Here is a 22,720-nt window from a genome sequence, read left to right as displayed (position 1 = left end):
AGTCTGGTGCAAAATGATTTAATTTTGCTCAGAACAGTCCAGAGCAATACACAATACACACTAAATAAATAAAAAAATTACCTTCCACAAATATGTCACAGGAAAGTGAGAGCATAAAGCATCCAGAATTTGCTAAAAAACTTTACCGTAATTTCTCAACAACTGAGAATACTAAGACATAGATTTGAGTAATTTTTGGTCTTCTGATGCTCTCATTTCACAAAGCTTTTTCCCCTGCTCCATTCTCTTTAGACACACGTATGCACAATATTTGAATGTTTTGCGCTTTTTTTCCCCTTAAAAAAATGAATCTAAGCAGGTGACACAGTACCATATGTAATGCTGACAGTCTGCCAATATCAAGACAAGTCAGCATGTGTCAATATACACCTGCACCTATGAGGCCTAACCAAGGGAAAAGGAACCCATGGCTAGCCTGAGTCACCACTATGCAGAACCAGGAGACGTACTACAAATACTACTTTTCACTGGAGGACTGCAAAAACCCTAAAAGTATCAATGAAGTGAAATCAACATGTTGGCCTGAGAGTGCCTTAGAGATATGCAAATTGTCCTACACATCTCAGTCATAATTACCTTCCATTTTTGCTGCTGAGAGCTGCAGCAGTTTTCTCAATAGAAGGATTAAGTTGAATGCAACATACACATGGAGTATTTGTTGCTTTCAGAGTATTAGGCTGGATATATAACGACAGGCTGCATATCGAGGACCAACAGTCCTAGCCGAGTCAGGTCAAGAGAAAAATAGTGTGCCATCTGCACTCATATTATTCAAGAAAAACAGAACTGAAAGAAACTGTCATTATTCCCTACAGAAAACATCACTCCCACTACAAAGAGAAAAGACCCCAAATCCTGCAGAGGGAAATCCACATAGCAACCAGGAGCAGTGAGTGACATTTTTGGAGGAGGCATGTATGTGCTCCCATATACTCATGGAAGGGGGAACTGCCTTCAAATAAAACCTCACAATCCTTAAAACTGCAGAGTGCTGTATTCTGTGTGGCAGAAGAATTTGCTTTATATATGCAAAGGGCTGTTACTAACATGTGGGGTAGACATGAAAGATAGACATATGAATAGACCAAGTGAGTGTGCAGGAAGCCATGGATGTGCTTGAACCACAACTCCAATTAGATCTTCCTTTAAACATTTTAAAAGTGTTTATTATCATTAAATTAGCTCAAGCAAAACCATAAGTAGAACATATAATAGGTCCATTTTTTTCTTTTTGGTTTAATACTGAAAGGTTTATTTTATTTTTACCAATTAATTTTGGTTTATTTCAAAAGATGTGTGAAACACATCAGGAGAAAATCAGTTATATTTTGGACTTCACTATGTTAGTACAACGAGCCATATAATAAAATTTTTAAAAGCAAGTTTTTTCTTGGGATTTATTATGTTGAAATAGCTACTTTGCTATTTGCTATTAGAGAAATATTTTATATAATGCATATTACTAATAGCAATGGCAGTTCTATTAAACCCAAGTTTTCACTGTTACTGCCTCATCTGACCTTTTGCCGTTCTTTGGTGTATGGGTCATCTGGACGATCTGCGGGAGGATTTAATCTAACTCCCATCTTCCTCAAGAAATGTTTTGTAAACTGGTCACAATCTATAATCTTGTATTTTCGGGCGTAAAAGATTACTTCTATGTTGATATTAAAATGATCTATAGTATAGAACTGATTTTCATACGGAGGTGGAAGTGGAATCCGATGCCGTCGAACAATAGTTCCTGTAAAAGAATTAGAATAAATTCATAGAGTAAATATTCTTTGCTCTAAGGATCACTTCACAGACTTGCTAATTTTCTATGCTGATATGACCAAAACAGCTGAAGCCATATGGGACAAACAAAATTATCCTCCATTAAACAAAAGAACTACTAGGTAAGAGTATCCTTTTTAATAACAACAATATTTCACACTGATCATCTTCTGTAACTGTAAGTTCTAGTATTTTATTGAGGTTCATACAGAAAATTACCACCTTCTGGAGAAAACTGGAACCACTGGAATAAATTCCCATTTGTTGGTGCAAACATAACAGGTCGGTATTATTTCTCACTATGAAAAGAGATGTCTTTTTTTAAAAGCAACAGCAGTCTCCAGTACTCATTAGTATCATTAACTTTTCTTTTAAAAAAACACACCCATAAAGTTGTGCAAAAACCATGTGGTGGGGTTGTATGGGAGGGACAACATTCATCTGTAAGTTCTGCAGGGTGAGAAAAGCCATATGTAGCTAAGGTTAGAGAAAAAACCTGCCCTACCAAGGAAAAAAGTGTGACCCTATCCAGCATGGAGGCAGGCACATTCAACTAAGCTTCCTTAACGAGCACACTGAAAGTCGAGACCACAGAGATGAGCTGGGCTGATTGCTGGGCTGCAGTAAAGAATCCAGCTCAAAAATACAGAGCCGGGAACTCATAACCCATAGTCTAACAGGAACACTATCCAAAAGAAAAAGAAAGGCCGGGAGGGTGGAGCAGAAGAAAAAAAAGAGACATTTTAGCTTTGTTAAAGTAAGCACACACTTAAATTTTCCGATAGTCTTCAAATGAAAGGACTGTTATTCTGAGATCATTGTGTTTGTTTATATTTAACACATTAAAAGAGAAGGAATCTGCTCTTGGTCTATCACCTGAAAACTCACAAATACATTGATGAATTGGGTAATGCTTCAAATATACTCACTGCTGATGATTAAGAGACTGAAGCATCTCTCATAAGAGGAAAGGTTGAGAGAGCTGGGTCTGTTCAGCCTAGAACAGAGATGGCGGGGGGGGGGGGGGGGGGGGGGGGAGGAGGCACGGGCAGGTGGACTAATCAATGTTTATAAATAGCTGATGGGAGGGAATGAAGACGACAGAGCCAGACTCTTCTCTGTGGTGCCCACGGACAGGACAAGAAGGAATGGGCACAAATTAAAAGATAGAAAATTCCATCTTAACACAAGAAAATTTTTTTTACTGTGACGGTGATCAAACACTGGAACAGACTGCCCAGAAAGGTTGTGAAGTCTCCATTCCTGGAGATACTTAAAACCCAACTGGACATGGCCCTGGGTATCTGGCTTTAGCTGACCCTGCTTGGAGCAGGTGGGTTGGACTAGGCATCTTTAGACACCCCTTCCAACCTCAATGATCCGGTGATACTACAGCTGTTTTAGAAACAACATATAAACTCAGCAGATTAAACAAAAATGTGACACATACATTAAAGAAAGGTGTGCAGCTGCATGTATGACGAACTACGATTTATTTTGAATAAAGTTAAGAGTTCACAAAGAACAGCAGATCAGCATACCTGGGACTAAACTTTTTTTCAGCATTATGAGAGAACAAAAAGGACAACAGTGAAAGTTTTGCCACATCAATACCTCAATATAGTCATGTGAAAATACCCTGCAGAGAATAAAAAGATCGACCAGCCTTCAACCTCAGGACCTTCACTGGGCTTACCAAGCCAGACACCTCTGTAACACCAGCTTTATAATGCAGATACCCACTGGCTAAGACCAGAGAGGAACCAGCAACCCATACTATTATAATAATTCCTTGCTACCATGGGTTCCAAACAACTTTAAAATTACAGTAATTACAAAAGGTTCAACTTCAAGACAACTACAGTAAACACAAAAAAATTCCAGAACTAAAAATAGTGCCAGTACTAACGTACTACTACAATAACAGTTTATTAGACACAATTATGTAAAAGGTCTATCTCATTATCTCTCACTACAGAACTGGATCCAGTGCCCTTCAGCTGTGCATCTGGTAGGGTTTCCCACTGAGTCCTGTTTGATGATTTTCCAGCACTGCTATTTTGTTTTGGAGGTAGGTGGGGGTGGAGGAGGGCCTGGGGAGAGAGGGGATAAAGAGAAGCAGAAAAGGACAGAGAAAGATATCTCTGTGTGGTTTTGTCTGCTGTTGAATGGCCTTATTCCCAAGTTAGTCCACGGAAATTCTTCATTGTTCGCTCTATTTCCCCAAGGACTAATCTGTATGAAATACCTTCCACTGCTACATTATCTGAGTTGTTTGTTAACTTCCAACTCCTACAATGAAAACATACCCTTAATTTTTCACGTGAATAAAGCAGCAAAGCAGATTTACTTTATGTCCTCATTAAAACAATTATTTAAGAACCCTTGAGCATTCTGATGTTTCACATGTACCAAATCCGATATTCTGGTTACTGACCTTTGATTGTAAAACAAATTTGAACCTCTACCTCCTTAAACATTACTTAGACACATATTTAAGATTCATCCTTGTGGAAATGTTAGAAAACATGGTAATTAGTACATTATAATATGATGCAAAACTGCATCACATTACCATTAACAAAACCACATACTTTAAAATGTTACCTGTTTTACACTAATCCTTCAGTCACCCCTACAAAAATCATCAGATAATATGCTGTCAGAATAGTCCTCTATATAAATGCAAATCCTGTTGAATCATCATTTTAGTGGAAACATAATGGCTCACAATTTTCTAATATGAGGTGTTTTCTGAGGGCATATTCACCTCCAATCTGGTGAATAAGCCTTCAGCTAGTTTTTCATATCACTTTTCAAAGTATAGTACACATGCCCATTTTCTTCTGAGGGATAAGAATTTCCTTCCTAATGGAAAGTGGCTTGTGAAGATAATATCTGTAGCAATCCTTTGCTTTTATTAGGTATCACTGTACCTGATCTACACATGTAGAGGATACATTTCATATTGTTGAATTTGAAATTTAATAAAACCTGATCAGCTGAGGTTAGGTTTCAAAACAGCATTTTTAAAATTGTCCTTCCTTCTGGAAAATAATTACATCTCTACTTTTCTAGAAATTTGCTACAAGCTGTTAAAGGAGGATCTGGGCATGTGCAACACTCAGATTGCTCAGGATGGATGGCTATTCTTGATGTTTCTTTTGTTAGTTTATTGAGCAGGCTATCCTACTGCACCACCAAGCATTATTTTAAATATTTGCATCTCATCAGGCTAAAGCTCTCTACTGTGCTCTTGTAAAGGAAGTTGAAGTACTGCTTTTCTCTGACAGTGAGGGTGGCAATGAGTTCCCACACCATAATCTGCAGCGTATCTTCTTTTCTCTCAGGGCTTCTGATTATTTGGCAACTACAGCAGCAGCTTAAGAAGACCTGAATAGTAGTGAAGGCTTTTTGACTACGGGGCAGCTCATGAAGCTGAGCAGCAAATGATTATATCTCTGCTGCTACACTGCTCTGCAGGAGAAATGAAGTGGTATCAAGAACTTCCTCAGCACAGCTTTCTGACTCCCTCTGCACTACTCAAGAGTGCATCAGAGGGAAGAGAGGAATGGGTAACACCTGGAGTTTGGACACTCTTCGACTGCTTGCACAGAAAGGAGGAGAAGCAACCACTACTGTTGCTGCAATAAACAAGGGGGCTTCTTACATTCACTTACTCACTCATCTCAAAACATCTAGGCTACCATCAAGTAAGGCAAAATCACAATTACTTCCAGGCCTCAAGGGAGGCCTCTTAGATAATCGGTCACATTGGAGGAGCTGACTGCAGCTTCACTTTCCCGCTTGTACTTTCCTCCTCTTCAGCCAGCTGGCCTTGGGAACCCAGCCAGCAGGCTGCTCCACTCTCTTTTTCAGCTGGCTGACCTTGGGGAAACCAGCCAGCTGCTCCACTCTGCTCTGGCTTGCAGGGTCTGGATTACACTGGAAGCTACAGTCAACCCCATGGGACATAAATGACCTTTTGATAAGACTGTATCAGCCAGCCACAGTCCTTTTAACTGGGAATTTAGATCTACAAAACACTTGCACTGCCATATTGAGCCTGGCTCTCTATGGGAGAATTTATTTTTATATGGGAAGAATAACTAGCACTCTTGTTCTGGAAGAACACAGTGGAGTTTGTTATGTGGTCGAGTTTACCATCCTTCTCTTCACTCTGTACTCACTTATCTTTAGTTAGTTCTTGTGCACTGTGAGTGTCCTGGTATTTTTTGCTTTGATTCTGTTTTCTAAAGTTCAGGTTGGCCTCTGCATTCCTTTGTGTTTTGCATTGAATCTCTGTTTGTATAGATTTCTTCTAATGCTTCTAATACTTTCCAAAGTTCAAACTACAGCAAGGCAGTTTCCAAAATTAAATGAAGTTTAAACTTCAGTTATTTAGTAGCAACCTTATCTGCCCAAATTCATGTCCAAGTACAGCAGCCAATTCCATAAAGCATTTTTTAAAGTCACTGAAATACACTTCCCACAGATCATTTACTTTGTCACTCTGAGGGTTTGATCAATAGTAAAAGTACGTTTCTTAGCTGGTTTTCCCCCCGAAACCAAGTTTTTTTAGTTTTGTAAAATCATAATTGAAGTTTTAAATTCTTCTGTCTTCTTTGACCACAGCTTCACCAAATCTTCCTGCAGTCCATAAGCCTCTTTATTTTTTTCTGCAAAGCCACAAGTACTACCCACAGTGGAGAGTACGGTGGGAAACTACTACATTTCTCTGATCCCACCATGCCCAGGGACACCCATTCAGATCATCAAGCTCTCATTTGTGGGTTATGGCACAAGCACGGGTAAACCCATGGCCTTAAGGCATTAACCAGCCAAGCTAAGAAGATCTACCTTTGATCTGCCCCACCACCTGCCTTTGATCTACCCCACCACTGCTATATCTACTCTTCAAGAAGACTGCTGAGAACAGCCATTTCAGCTGTCTCTTTTACATCTTTCCCACTGGGGTAAACATCCAAGTTAAGATCCCCACCACTTTCTGCCTTCAACAGCTCAATTCCACTTTTTCCATCACTGTTTTTCACTGTTCCTCCTTTACACAACCCCTTTCCTGCCACTGCAACTCTCCAACTGCTCACACAGACTGAGCCTATCCTGCTCCTGATGTTCCCACTGTCCTTTCTTCCTTCGTATCCCCATGCCTGTGCTCCTCCATTCAGTACAGTTCGCCTTTCAACAACCCAAGCTCTCCTACAGTTGAACTCTCCCTGGCACTTTAATTAACTGCAACACTGTATTTCAGCAGACATGCAGAGGACAGCATTATGGTTAAGATCCTGAACTTGATTGATAGCATCTGCTCATCTTGGAAAAGAATATGGCAGTTAAACGGTTAACTTATTTTTTGTAAGATCCACCAGAATGTACAAAATATCTTCAGGGATTGGGAGGCGCAATCATCCCAAGATACTCATCCCAAGACATCCTGCTTATCTGGACTATATCCCTTGAAAACTTCTTTAATTCTGGCAGTGACCCATAAACACCAAGAAACAGCAGCTGTGCTCCCCTTCTGCAACAGGATGCTGACCGCTAGATCACATTTTCTTAATGTAAACCAAGTCCTTTAATACTCCAGTAAATCAGCTCAGTAAACCCTCTTCCAAAAGTCCTCAGGCTGGCCCAAGTGCAGTGATGTGACACTAAGGCAAGGCAGCCTCTCAGCTTAGAGGAGTCAAGGAAAAATTGCTGTGCCAAGGACACTTTAATCATAGAAGAATCAACAGCCAGAGTCACAAAAGGTGCTCTCCTTCAATGGCAGCAGAGATACTGCAGCAGCTAATGAACAACTACAGAGCTGCCAGTAGAGTCAGTGCCAAGATGGGAGGAGCCAGACTCAGGATTGAAGATCTAGAACACAAACTGCTTTTGCAGAAGTGACACAACACTGACAAAAGACCTACTATCATATGATTTCAAACAACTATATTGGAGAGAAAGATGTATGTTTGAGTATGAGAGAGGATCCTGCCTTACAAAATCTACATCTTCAAACTAAGAGAATAAAAAAAAGTTAACATTATGATCCATACAAGAAAAGACAATTATGGCTGTTCACTTACATCCCATTTTAACTACAAGAAGCCATGTTAGGTATCTTTTTGGAATGGACCAAGACTGTACTGAAGAAAGATATAAAGGGTAAAAAAAAAAAAAAAGGAAAAAAAAAGAAGAGTACTACCAAAAATAGATACCTTGAGTTATGCCACTATTTTTCACTTGGGGTTCAATCACTTGAATTGTATCATCTTCAAGGTAGAAGTATATTTTACAATGTCTGATTCTATATAGTTCTTGGTTTTGGTCAGGCACTTCTTCCTCAAAATAGGCATCAAAAGACAGTACCTATTAAAAACAATAAATATGTATAAAGCAGCAAAATCTCCCAATGCTTTTGCAAAATATGTCAATAAGATAAACTTCTATAGATTGTAAGTAACTAAATGTATGGATTTCAGGAGCTAGATTTATTTCTCAGAAATGTAAGAACAGATATCCACATTAAATCACATAAATTTAAAATTCTTTGCTTGGCATTTTTATTATCACAACATCTAAGCAGAGATGGAACTCTAAAGTAAAGAAGTAAATCAAATATAAAACTATCAGCGGGCTGCTTGGAAAATCTTCTGAACAAAGCACTTTGATAACACAATGAGCTACCTAGGTCCTGAAGCAAATTTTAGACTGCTATTCAATGAATTGCTGGAAAATAAAGTGCATTATGACAGTAATGGCTTTACCATTGAGGTAAGTGGAAAGAAGAGATCTTTTTAAGCAGACCTTGCAAGCTGTCTAATGAATGGTACTGAAGAACTATCAGACAGAAATGACATTTTTCAGGAGTAATTTAGAGCTGTGCAATATTGTAATTTCAAAACTTACCTGGTCCTGCAATTCAGCGAGTGGGGAAATCTCAGCAAGTATACCAATGGGTCTTCATAGTCTCTTGCAATCGCAATAATGCAAAAAAACCCACCTTCATGGGTGAGGTGATCAGTGGTTTACTACAGTGGCCTTCATGTGCGGAGATCCCAGCTCAAACTTGCCAAATCATTACACAACTTTTATACTTTTTGCTATCATTTATGGTCTTTAATCCCCAAGACCAATTTTAAGGGAACATGCAAGAAGTATCTCAGTTATCTACTAGGATGCTTGCTGTGGTAAGTATGTGCAGGAAAGCACTAATTAACATAGGTTTCCATCCTGCTCCCCAACACATTTGGGTCAAATCAGTGCTAATTCATACTTCACTTTTCACAATTATTCTATTTAATAAATTCAATGGCCTTTATTCTTGATTCATTAGACAGACTGAAGCATTGAAAAAAAGACAACTTAGCTGTTGCTTATGTTTCCATAAGCATCTGGCAGACCATGGGTTGAAAATGTTTGAAATCTAGTAAGCTGGCCAAGATCCCTAAATGACAGAACAGACTGGTTAACAGTCTGTATGCCTTTAGCATGTGCCTTTGAGAACCTCAAAGTACTTCCATGAATACTAATGACAGAGATTTTAAAACACCCCAACAGACAAACACAGCCTCTTTCTCTACATCTGGGGAGAGAGAGCTAGTGGCTTGCTCAGGAGCACACAGGAACAGCCACCCTGTGTCCTAGTCAGACTTCTCAAGAGGCCACTCTCCCTTCTTTCAGGCAAGATAAATGCCAAGATGAAGAAAACTGTGTTTCCGCAAACTATTTCAAAGGCTAAGACCCCACTGATTTTCAGCATGCATCAAACAATATAACAGACACATTTTTGGTATCAACTCCAACTGCACTGTTACCCATCACCATTAGAGAAATAAATTTTAAATTATAATCAAATGACATAACTGTTACCAGTTAAACCTAATGGCATTAAATCTTCACACAGAAGAATCTAGACACCATCAGTTATGGTTTAAGTAGTACAATACACAAGTTTCTGAACACACTACACATAAAATAGTTGAAAATAAATAAATAAATAAATAAATAAAGTTATTCTGGCCACAGTAATTTTTAACTGTGGATTTCACCATTTTATGTATCAAACACAAAAACACTAGATAAAACATCTGACATACAACAGAGTCAACACAAACTCTATCATCCTTTAACATCTCTTCTTCTTTCCATTTGTCTAAACATTGGCATATAGTGCCATTTTTGGTGACCAAGGTATCTTTCCTGGCCTCCAGCTACTGTTCTGGAATGACCAGGGGCCCTGCGCAAATCTCTTAAATACTCCAGGAGACTTAAAAGGTACTACAGTGGTGGAATGACTATATCCCAGTCTGAACAACCTGGGGTTCAGCTGAAAAGAAGCTGAATTTCATTCCTTGCCTAGCTGCTGATAAGCCATGAAACCACTGGAACTCGCTTAGATGAAGTACCTCCTTCTCCCTATCCTGCTAGTCCCACCAGAGTATAGTCATTTGACAAGCATATTGTTCAAGTGCCCTATTTGATTACTAATTGTTCTTAATTTTGTCAATGATCTTTACTGAGAATGGTTGTCTCATGAGACAACAGCCAGTCAGAAGTCTGCTTGCACAGATATCCAAGCACAATCAGGTCCTACATAAACTGTATTTATTTCTTTCACTGAGCATACACATGCCCTGGTCTACTCCATTCAAGGAGTTTGAGCAAGTGTATGACAACATGCTAGAGTATGACTGAAACATATGCAGCAGCCACCTGCAATTTTGCAGATCAAAACAGACGATTCAGGAAGGGTGAGGAGAAGGAACAGAAAAGATGACAACTTAACTTTTCTTCTTAAAGCAAAGTTCATTTTCAAAGTACTTGAAATGTAACACTTCCTAATGCGTGTCTCGTCTGTAGTACATTGCTGTGTCCAAAGTTCCCATCCTACTCTTAAAAGAATTAAACACTACCTATGAAAACCAAAAGTAATAAATATTGAATAAACTCTGTGGTATTTTGTAAATTTGGCACAAGGTTTCTCTGGCACCTGTGGTAGTCAAATTATAAACGTCATTTCAAGACCAGGAGGCCCTGTGTGTGTACTTAATCATAGAAGAAATCAAATTTACACCTGCTTCCTATCAGGCATATGAAATTGGAAAAGCTGTTTCTCAACCCACTTAATAATGAAGTTTTATGCCTGTCCTTCCTTGAATTACTATGGTGCTGCTGAAAGTTAGAAACCAAAGAAAAATGGTAAGAAAGCAGACTACATTTAAAAAGATAAACACCTACTCAAACTATTTTTCATGTCGTCCATTCTGCTGTCACCGACTGCAGCAGTGGAGGACATAGCTGTACTCTAGGCTCGTAAGTGAGAAAGCTAAATGAGTTGGGCAGTACCCTTTAACAGCCTGCAATTAATGCAAACACATGAGCCCTCTGGAGGCCAATTCCAAACCTGCAAACTGCTGTCCTACATTGCCCTGTGGAGGAAAACACTGAGAAGGAACCTCTGAAGGCCAGCTAGCTCATCTCACCAGCCGAGTTCAATGTCTGATGCTCAGTGGAAGGTCCCCACTGCCTCCTGCCTACCCCCTTTATTTCATAAAGCTGGGTCCAAGCCCCGTTAACTTGAGAAGCCAAGGCACAGCTCCCTGTTGAAAGAAGGGTGTAGATAAAGCAAGTGCATGCCTGGCTGAAGTCTTAACACTTTGGCACATTAGACCAATTCATACTTGAACACATTGCTGAACACTACGTGAGCAATACTGGGATTTCAGAGGCAATGCTAACCGAAGTCATGTGCATCTGTTCAAGCCTTATATTTTCCTGCAGTAGTTCTGGTCTGTCAAAGAGACAAATGTGTAATTGTACTGCAATTACCTGCATGGCTTTTTCTTTTAAAGCAAAAATTACGAGATTAGCCATTCTTCCCAATATTTAAATACCGTACTCATTTAGTCATGCAACATTTCTGTGATCTGCTGAATGATTTCTTTTTCTAGATCATTTTCATTCCCTGATTGTAGGCTTTTTGCTTTAGAAATAAGACACTGCTAACTACAATTTAATGTAAATTTAAACATGGAAAGTAATGACTGTGCTACAAAATTCATATCATCACAAATTACAGTTATTTGATAACTCTCTAATGGTGTCAATACATTCTTCCAAAATAAAAATACTGATTTTAAATTCCTGTGTCTATGACACAATATACCTATATTACACATGAACCAATCACACAAAAGTCAACAGGATTTTGAGCAAGCAAACCTGATGGCATAAGTGAATTCCAAGCCTATAGGTGCCCATGCACATTTTCGCCTGGACTGGGCCCTGCCCTACATTCATTATTACCAGGTCGCCAAATAATTCTTTTACTGTCACCATTTTCTCTAAAGAGAAATAAGCCAACCACTCCCTCATTTTTTTTATAGCCTGTGGATGTACCCCAATACAGAAATAATTTTTATGTTGCTGTATGGCATGATATATGTTTATATTAATTGTCCAACATACCAATATGATGGAAAAATAGATGTTACCACTCCTTTTGTCTACCTATGAGCTTTTTTTGCATGCACAAAATAAACTTCCGAAATATATGACTAACTGAATTTCACTTACATGCCATCTTTGCCATATTGTAGCTATTCATAAAAAAACATACAAATACAGATTTCAATGTACCTGCTTGTCAAATGCTACCCAAGCAGGAGCATCACTCCCTATTCCTTCAGGAAACACACTATATTTAGGTTTCAGCTTCTGACCAGGTAACGGTTCACCTCCTATTCCAGGTTTATCTTCTCCAACCAGCATAGCAACATTATTGCAGTAACCCCAGTGCTGTGACTTGTGGAACTTTTCTTTCCCAATCTGTCAAAAGTTTGGAAGAAAAAGATAAAAAAAAAAACCATGTTTGTTTTTAAATCCACAAGAGTTAACTATCTAGGCAAGAGGGATTAAACATGTAAGAGTTTCTCTATGATTACTTTTAATGCAGTCTAAAAACCTGTAACAACTGGAATGATTCAAGTGAAGTGACACATTTCAGTGGTCAATTTGCCAGCCTTACAGATGAAAATGGAAAAATATTTCAGTAATTTACCCTGGCTGAGAGACAGGATGATACCAGCCGTTTCCCGCCCCCCTCCTTCCCGGCAACAAGGATTGAGACATACGGTAGAAAGAAGCAAGTCACCCATGAGAACTGTTGCAAAAGGTAGAGGGGAAAAACCTTTTCTACGTATCTCCACAGCACAAACGGAAACGGTTCAGGAGTACCAGAGAACAGCCTGCTCTCATTACTTATGTCAAAGATCCTATTTACACTTGCATCCCCGAGTGCACAAAAAATAGCTCCTTACATGAATACATTTGAGTTTTGGGAGGCTGGACCTTAATCAAAAAACAGAATATTCATTCCATCTGGGCTTATTCCAAAAGAAGGTCTCTGTAGTGATTTCTTTATATTATTACTATTTTTTCAGGCAATTAAGGATGTCGTACTTAAAAAAATATGCACAACCAACTGCAAAGAAACCCATCTTGCCGATTCACGTTTCTTGGCTGGGACTGGAAGCCAGTCTTGAAGCGATATAGAAAAGCCTCTGGCCTCACATGAATACCAGCCCTGCCTGTGGGAATGCCCCTCCTAATGAGCTGCCTGCTTTGCTAGACAGTTCGCTTGGATGCAGGCAGCCGGTGTGAGTTGTGCTTGGGCAGCAATGCCCTAACAACCCCACGTATCAGTCTCACACAAGAGGACAGGGAAATAGGAAAAGCCAACAGAAAGCTCCACTAACCCTTCCTCCCATGAGCGGCAATCCCAACTCATTAGCCCCTCTTGCTCTGCTATTCCTCCCTCCCTCGCCTTCTCCGCCTTCTCAAACCCTTGACACACTTTGTCGGGGAAGGCAGAGAAGGGTCACTGGGTAACTGCACCCTGGAACACCTAGTAAGGGGAGATGGGGACTACCACAGCTGTGCCCTCCCCCGGCCTGGGAGAACATGAGGGAAGATGAGGCTGAAGGGAGAGGAACTGATGTTCTGGCAAGCACATAGAAGGCCCTGGGCAGAGGAAAAGGCTGGACAGCAAAATTTTTCACAGCAGCACCAGAGCAGGTATGTCAGTAAAGTAGAAAAGAGCCAAAACTGTCTCCCTCGCTACATTTGGAAAACTAGGTATCACTAATCATCACACACATATATTTAAATCACTACTTCCCAAAAAGGTGTAGACAACTCTAAGTTACTATCATAAATCAAAAAATGGTACAAATAATCATTTTTCATCATGGCAGCATTCAAGTGCTCCAAGATTACGTAGCTGTACATGCTCAGCACAGCAGTTCTGGGAACAAGCAAGCAGTGAAGCAGCAAAATCTAAAAGTAACTGAGTAGTTACTTCATTCTGCCAATACGAAAGAGAGTGAGGAATCTGAAAGGCAGCTAACCAACCTCATGGCTCAGAACATTCAGTGCTCATCTATACAAAGTACTGCACACTGAAGGTTACAATCTGAACTCTTCACCTGCCTTGCAGTGCTCTAAATTCAATGACCCAGACGGAGAACTGCCCTTGACACAAACACCTTCATCTCCACTTTAGCTTAACATTTCCTTAAAATCCATTTGCATACCACTTTTGCAAGGACAATGGTATGAAAAATAATAAAATACCTACTATTTTTAATACCATAATCATCAGTGGCCATACCTTGCTTAAGTTAACAAAACCTGGGCTAGCCAGCACACTTTGAAAGTAATTGCAAAACAAAATAAGGGCCACATACTGGGGACAGTAATGATCAGGAGTATGGAACCACTTCCCCAAAGAAGATACTTAAAAGCTAAGCAATGTTTTGAATAGAGGTGAATTAAAGGGGACATGGCAAGTATCATAGTTTAGAGAATAATACAAAGGAAAAAAATAAGTACTCCTGAACCATATATTTATAACTCAAGAACAAAGGTTACTGAATAAAAGGGAAGCTCAATAAAATAAAATACTTGTGTAATGACTAGTTAACCCACAGGCACCCCGGCCACACAGCATTGCTCAAACCAGGAATTTAATAAGACTTAAAAAAAAGAGGTGTATATTTGCAGGAATAATGCCCAAAATAAAATATTTCATATCAGCACTGTTTTTTGAGCTGTTATATAAAATGTCATGCTTCAGTGTGCAGCGTCAGTACTGACATTTGGGCATTAGGAGCGGATCTTCATGTGGTCATCCCAACTCTCCCTCAAGAAGCGAGCACAGGTGCTCTTCTGGTATGGGACTCTGGAACAGACAAGCACTGATGGCTCTGGCACCCACTTTGTAACACACCTGCACTTGGGATAGTTTTCTCCCTCTCCTTTGGGCGCTACTAAGCTGCCCTTTCTTCTTCTCTTCCTTTTTTTAATAATAAAGGGTTGGGGACAAGTCAGAACGGAAGGGAGCTTTCTGCATTTATCAGTTCAAATGTGAAATAACTATAGTCAAACTGAGTTTTAAAAGGGAAATTTCACAGCAGAAACATCTGATTTATACTGAAGGTGCTATAGAACAGATTCACTTTTTAGCACAGCAAGTACTTAATTCTTTTCTCCCTATTACCAAAGCATGAGTTCGGGAGAAAGGCATAGTTATCAAAGCACAGTGAGGGAGGCAGTTTTCCTGAGCAAAGGAAAGCTTTTCAAGTCCTTAAGGCTTCTTCTAGAAGCATTTGCTGTTCAACTGTTTCTGGGTTTTGGTGAGCTTTACTACTTTTTGTGGTAAAGTGTTCATCAAAGTAATCCAGTTTTCTCCTGCTGGAAACTTTCTAGAATTTAGGGATGAAATTGCAACATCGTTCACAATTTGATATGAAAAATACATGGCCCAACAGCTCCAACTCAACGGTTAAGAATCTTTTGTGGCATTCTTGTAACTTTTTAGGGTTTGACAGAAAGACTGCTCTAGATTCCCAATCACAGTATTACTTATAAGCCCCTTCTCCATGAAAAGCACTTAAACCCATATGCAAAACAATCTCTTCTAAAAGTCAGCACAGTTACCAAACCAACAAAGTAAAAAAAAAGCCAAAAGAAAGTTCAAGAAAAAGAGTAATTATAGTTGAAGATCACAAAAGAGAAAAATGACATCTGGGAAACTTCAGCTAATGAACTCAGACCACATCCAGCCTAAAATAGTGACAGAACATCATGTTACCTCCACAGTAATATTAAATGACTTCTAAAAGAAATCTGTAAGAGTGCAGGGAAAGAGCTTTACTGTGTCTGCTGTGCTAATGCAGCTAAACTGAACAGGCTGTAGATCTGCTGAACAAGGCTGGCCATTTTCTGTGCGGTGAGCCTGAAATAAATATTGAGGAGACATTCAATAGTGACTAATGCAAAGGTCAGGATTCTTTGACTGCAGCTATTGGCTTTGCAAATTCAGGCACTGCAGTCCTTGGGGAACATTGCCTCATGCTCTCTCCATTTTGCTTTTTAATACTCTGGTACAGAATCACAGCAAACTCATTGGGGAGCTGCACGTTTCAGCTGAACCAAACGCAACTGGAAATTGCTCACCACGGAGGTTAGAGTGATAAGGGAGCCCTGTGACACATGCTGTCTCAGGAGCTACATGTTTTTAACCAAGTCCCACAGGGAGTTATGGCAGAAGCCACTGGTAGCAATCCAGTTCTCTTCCCCATATACATTTTTAATTCCAACCTTGAGAACAGCAGCTTCACTGTGGAGCTCCTGCTCAATTCCTGTATCAGGATGAACTTACGGCATTTCTGAACTACTCTAGACCGCTCATACAGTCTCTTGGTTGCTTCAGCTAAGCAACGGAAATACATGTAAATGCTGCACATTGTGGCAGTCAAATTCATGTGACCGATTTTCAACTTTTTTATCATCTCTGGCTTGCTGCAGTTTTCAGTATGTTCAGAGGTTAAGCAGTACTTTAAAAGGAGGAATACCTTAAGACATTGATCCCAGCAACTCTGCTGTCCCCCTAACACATCTCAGAACAAGGTACCTCAACACTAACAGCCTGGATCAGCACAAGAAAGACATGGACCTGTTGGAGCAGCTCCAGAGGAGGGCCACAAAAATGATCAGAGGGCTGGAGCACCTCTCCTGTGAGGACAGGCTGAAAGCCTGGAGAAGAGAAGGCTCTGGGGGGACCTTTCTGCAGCTTTTCAGTACTTAACGGGGGCTTATAAGAAAGAAGGGGGAAAACATTTCAGTAGGGCCTGTAGCAATAGGACAGGGGATTCTAAACTAAAAGAGGATAGATTCAGACTAGATATAAGGAAGAAATTTTTTACAATGAGGGTGGTGCAACCCTGGAACAGGTTTCCCAGAGAGGTGGTAGATGCCCCATCCCTGGAAACATTCAAGGCCAGGTTGGTCAGGGCTCTCTCTGAGCAACCTGATCTAGGTGAAGATGTCCATCACAGGGGAATTGGACTAGATGACCTTTAAAGGCCCCTTCCAATACAAATCATTCTATGATTTTATTAGCTTGCTCTTACTGACTCATCTGGTACAGTCCGAAAGGAGACAACAGATGGATATAAAGTAAAAGGATCAAAATGCAACCCTGACAGGCAGCTACAAGAAGATTTGGTTTTGGTGATTCTGGGGGAGTAGGGGGCAGGAGGTAGTAGAAGAGGTTCAGGAAAGAAGGCCAGGGAAAGAAGAAGGGAAGGCACAGCAGGCCAGCTTACTTACAAAGAGGTTGGCAAGTGCTCTGTCAAGAAAAACAAATGTCCCCTTTTGGTGCCAATGATTACAAGAGCAGCAGCAAATACTCAATCCAGGAAACACAGAGACAGCAAGAGCAGCACAATTGAGGGCACCTCCAAGCTTTCACAGTAAACAAGGAAGATGTGGAATTTCTACTGCACCATAAAGTTTGCAACAGTAACTGATATTCTCAAGGATGTATTTTCCCCCTGAGACCTATAAACTTATTGCCTGATTCTCTGAGAAATGCCATGCAGAATTATTGTACAGAATTCTCTGAGAGGGATTTCAAACCTCAGGCAAGAAAATACACTGGTCGGCTAACATTTGGTAAATGTGACCCATGCGAATATGTGGTCCTCTCCGTTAGCTGCTGATACAAGGCAAGAACATCAATCTGGTATCAGAAGGGGCAGCTGCCTTTAAGGACAGGAGGTAGACCAGTAACACTAACAAAGGAAGTACTGAAGCTGTTGCATTGCAACCAGCATCATCCCTAACACAGTCCAGGCTCCAAATGCACAAACTTTTTCTTGCAGTAAAAGAGCAAACCTTTATATGCTACGTTTCCATCACGTGCAGGACTAAGATGGTTATCAAGATCTGTGATTTTCTGCCCTGACAAACAGGCGACACACATGTAACTTGTATGAACAAAGCTGAAAATCTCATTATTACACAATTTCAATATCAGTTGGGCTCTGCAAGTAGAAGCCACAGTACCTAGGTTTTCCCACAGCTCTTAAACATTGGCTTCAGTGGCAGAAACAAAACAAACAAAACAACAACAACAACAACAACAAAAAGAATTAAGGAATTCCCTTTTCAAGGGTATGCAACATGCAGTCAAATTTCTGAACAGGTAACACACAAGTTACTGTTTGTGAAAATAAAGAAATTAATAAACTCTTTAACGCAACAGGACTATCAGGCAGACAAGGGCACTTCTCTAAGGTTGTCACGACAGAGGAGCACCAGCCTTGCCAAGGGGCAGCAGCAGCCCCAGCACAGACTCTGACCACCCCAGCCTCAGCAAGGGGAAAGGCCTGACTTCTGCCCATGAGACGGCCCTCTGAAGAGGGGGGCCTCACAACTGGCCAGGAGATGGGCTAATCCGTGTTCGAAATACCAGCCTGCTCTATGGTTCTCCTGATCACCCACATTTGAATATGACAGGCACTGCCGCATGCTGCCTGGCCTCACTGCCAGTGCTTCCAGCCAGAGATGAAGCATTTCTGCTCCTGGCTGGAGAGGATGTAAGTGATGTAAGTGTTCTCGGCAGAGTGAGCTAAAAGTAATAATAATCCTAATGGAGAGGTAATACAAGGGCCAGTGGCTCTTAGATCCAGAGACCTAACAGCTGAGAAAAGATTTCTTATGTCCCATTTGCCAATTGTCCCTGATAGCCTGAAGTTAAACTCTGTGTCCCTAACTACCTTAGTTAGGTAGTTAGAAAGCTCTGACTTTCTGGAGACAGCCCAGCCCCTTACTAAACACTTCCGAGGTAGACAAAATGCGTATGTACTCTTCCACTGCCTTTCGTGAGCCTATGAGGCAGGTGGAAGCATTAGGGACAGAGAAAAGAGGATTGCAAAAGTAGCTTGAACAGTGATGAGTGGAATTAATACCCTTAATTATAAACCAAGGGTAGACAGGAAAAGCAACACCCTGTGTTCTTCTTGTCCTTCTTCAGGGCATGCTTTGCTGCTGTTGTTTCTGTGCAATAAGAGGTATTGCTGGCAATGCTCAGTGTACCAACAGGTGAAAATACTTTCTTCCTTTTCAATTTATCTATAGCAGTGACACTTTTCCCCCCCTTGAAGTATGCTCTTCTTAGCCTCTCATTTGTGGAATTCTATGAAAATAAAATTAAATCTAATAGCTAATAACTAAGTGGAGATCAGAAATGCTTTTCAAGAAAGGCAAGTTAACTCTGCTATCTCAAGGACTCTCAGAAGAGCAGTATGGAGCCCTAACAAGGGTATAACCATGGTTTTACAATGCTGTCTTGTGGCAACTGTGACTTGGTTTTCACATCTTTAGTTCTCATAACACATATATGAACTATACTTACTCCAGCATGCAGTGTTCAATGCTCCCTATATGTAACTTCCCAAGCATGTGAAGCCAAATACTGTGGGTTTTCTTTGAAAAAGGAGGTACCACGTGTGTCACAAAGCCTCTTCACTGCTCTTGTGGAGCTCTGGAGACAACTCACTCACCATACTCTAAACCCAAGAACCGCTAATGATTAAGTTAAACTGAAATTTGGATAACAATAAAGTCACAGATAAAATTAAGCTGAGCTATTCTGCTTCCACCCAGCACATAACAATGGTACACACCTCCTCCAGTGTTGCTGATATGCCTACTCAACAGCTACTTGAAGTGTTATATACACAACCAACTCTTTACAATACAAATTTGAATTCAGCAAGAGACTGAATAGTCAGCAAAAGCCCCTTCCTTTTTCTTTCTAAAACAATGGAACTCAACCTGCTGTTCACAGGGAAGAACTTGCCTGAAAGATCCTTGCTGCTTTTAAGTTGGGCTCCTCCTGCAAGAGGCCCTGTGTTTGCATGCACCTGTGCAATGCTGACACACCAAGCAAGGCTGGGGAGTCCACGTATTTCTACGCAATTTCATGATCCCTGTACCAGGACCTGGGCTGCTAAGATCACGTCTACCTGTCTTGGTGTTTTAGAGAGCTGCCAGAGGTTTTACACTGGACCACGCTTAATGTGAGCTGATTCCTAGCTCATGAAGCAAGCTCCAGATACGCTAACAGCATGGAGAAGTCTCAGTGAAGTGGTACTGACGTTCATGGTATCATTGGCATTAACACATGTGTCTTGACAAATCATTTGCAAATTATCCCTGAACTACATAATCAACTTCTACATGGTCCCCCACACAGCAGACCAGCCTCAGGAGCTAGCAAAGCACCGCAGCAGTCAGGATGCAGAAATGAGGGCTCTAACAACATGTTCATAGTGTGAAAACGACAGATTCTCTTCCAGGTATTTTAGCATTATTAAGGAAGTCTACACTGCTTCATCTGCCTCCTGAAGGCACCAGCTACAGTGCCATGCCCAAAATCCTTCCTTACCTCCTGCACCATTTCATGGTACAGATCGTATTCAGCAAATTTCTAGCTATCCTTGATGAACAAGTTTGAAGTAGCGATGGCAGCCTTCTCTTTTGTTTGCTATTGTAGCTCATGATAAAAATACCATCTTACACATTCAGACTGCCATCTGTAGTTAACAGAACTGGCAACTCTGAAAAACCATGTTAGCATCCCGTGCATTTTTACCCCCCTCTGCAAAGACTTTTGGTTTATTTAGAGGGTATCTGCCTCACCCCATTTTGCTTTGTTGGGGATGCAACAAATGCTCAAAGTGCCCCACAGCAGCTGCCAGTAGTCTGGGCCTAGCTGCAATGTATTCCCGCTGGCAAGGCAAGGCCGGAGCAGGTTCCTACACCGGACAGCACCTCGCCTTCCACCTGCCGGGTAAGGAGCGGGAGGAAAGGCCTCGCCGTGGCACCTCCGGGGCCGACTCTGCAGGGCGCACCTGCGCCTCACCCCGCCCTGCCGGCCCACCGACAGCCAAAGCGCCTCTTGTTCCGCCCTTGTCCCCCCTTCGGGCCGGCGGAGCGCTGCCCCTGCCCGCTGTGCGGCGGCCGCGTCGCCCCCGGCCCGGCCCGGCCCGAGGGGGGCGGCCGCGCCAACGGACGCCGGCGCGGCCCCCGCGGCAGCCCCGGCACCGGAGCAGGGGAGGGGACGGGATGGGACAGGACGGGACGGGACGTCTCCTCCGCTGTCACTCACGTTCCGGTCGCGGGAGGCCCCGGGCAGCAGCGGCAGCGCCATGGCCGCCCCGGCCCACCGGGAGCCCCGCGCCGCTGGGGGCGCCGTTGCCTGGAGACCGGGCGGTGACGTCACGGGGGCGGGGCGAAGGGCGGCGGAGGCCGAGCGGAGCCGAGCGAGGCGGTCCCGCCCCCGGCCCTGGTCCCGGCTTCGGTCTCGGTCTCGTCCGAGCCCGGCGCAGCTTTTGGGCCGGGGGCTGCCGGGCGCGGCGGGCACTGGCCGTCCCCGCCGCCAGCCATCCCGCCGCCGGTTCCCCCGGTGCTCCAGCCCGCCCAGGCGGTACCGGGGGGAGGCCAGCCCCGCGGCGGGGCGGTCGGGCCCGGAGGTGGAGGGGCTAGTCGGGGTTTGCGGCCTTCGGTGGCGGAGGGGAACTAAATACAGATCCGCTGATGCGATTTTTCAGAATCCGTTGCCGTCTTCTTCACAGATCTGTCAGCGTTTACCTCAGGCCCAAGGCGGCGTGCAGCCCCCTGCCCGCGCTCCCGCCGGCTGGCGTGAGGTAACCGCTGCCCCCACACGGCCCCCCAGAACCCGACGGGAGCCGGGGTCATGGATGGGGCAGATCCCACCACAACTGCAGCTTTCTGCGCAAATCAATCTTTAATGCTTTTCGTTTTGTGACTTTCATCCACTACGTTTTACTCAGGGGCCCTGGTGGGCTTGGGGGTGGGGGTGGGGGGGGATGCTTTCACATCTTTTTGTTTGTTTTGTTTGCACTTTGGTCCGCCGGGATGGTGAAACTAGGTCAGTGGGTTTCCACTTTCTGGTTTCCCAGCACTGTTAGGCACCTGCATTTGCATTTGGTGCGGAAAGGTGAACATTTGAAACATATTTTAATTGAAAATAAAAGGAACCATCCTTTTAATCACGTTCATTGTACAGTGGGTGGTATTATGTTAAAATTTAAATTTCAAACAGAAAATACACTGAGAGTTTCTCACGGGTGGCTTGGGGGGAAGGGTTGTTTCGTTCTTTAATGGAAATAACATTTCCCTTGTTAATAAGGGAGGATGCACTCCAGATCGCCTCTAAAGCCTACTCCAGAGAACAGCAACCATGCTACATTATGTTCCTCCATTTTACATAAAGCTGTTCATGAATATATATTTTTTAATTAGAACTGCTTTTTACAGAAAAGTGAGTTTATGGAAAAAATAGTTAGCTGAAACCCAAATACTTCAGTTCTGATATGTCATCACACTGCCTCAGAGGAACTGTACTTCAGTTGCTGCATGTCCTTATTCTCATAGATGGAGTGGATCTCCCCTGCCATATTTCATACTCTATGATGCATCAGACCATGAAATTCCCATAACATATCATCTCTCCTCCCTGAAACAGAGGCTTGTGGAACAG

At 42.1% G+C, this 22,720-nt stretch overlaps 1 protein-coding gene across 1 annotated transcript in view; it reads right to left on the bottom strand.

Moving 5' to 3' along the window:
- Positions 1–21,415, bottom strand: part of EFHC2 (EF-hand domain containing 2) — a 59,895-nt gene extending 38,480 nt beyond the window's left edge. Inside the window, exons 1-4 of the mRNA XM_056329689.1 lie at positions 21,326–21,415; positions 12,445–12,633; positions 8,022–8,172; positions 1,542–1,765 (exon numbers count right to left, since the gene is read on the bottom strand). Coding sequence (XP_056185664.1) covers positions 1,542–1,765; positions 8,022–8,172; positions 12,445–12,633; positions 21,326–21,367 — 606 coding nt within the window. The 5' untranslated portion in view covers positions 21,368–21,415. The remainder of the gene's footprint in view (positions 1–1,541; positions 1,766–8,021; positions 8,173–12,444; positions 12,634–21,325) is intronic.
- Positions 21,416–22,720: the final 1,305 nt, after the last annotated feature.

Source organism: Falco biarmicus, chromosome 2, assembly GCF_023638135.1.
Source record: "Falco biarmicus isolate bFalBia1 chromosome 2, bFalBia1.pri, whole genome shotgun sequence".
NCBI classification, from domain to species: Eukaryota; Metazoa; Chordata; class Aves; order Falconiformes; family Falconidae; genus Falco; species Falco biarmicus.
The sequence above is the reverse complement of the archived record's forward strand: the minus strand, read 5'-3'. Positions and strand labels throughout refer to the sequence as shown.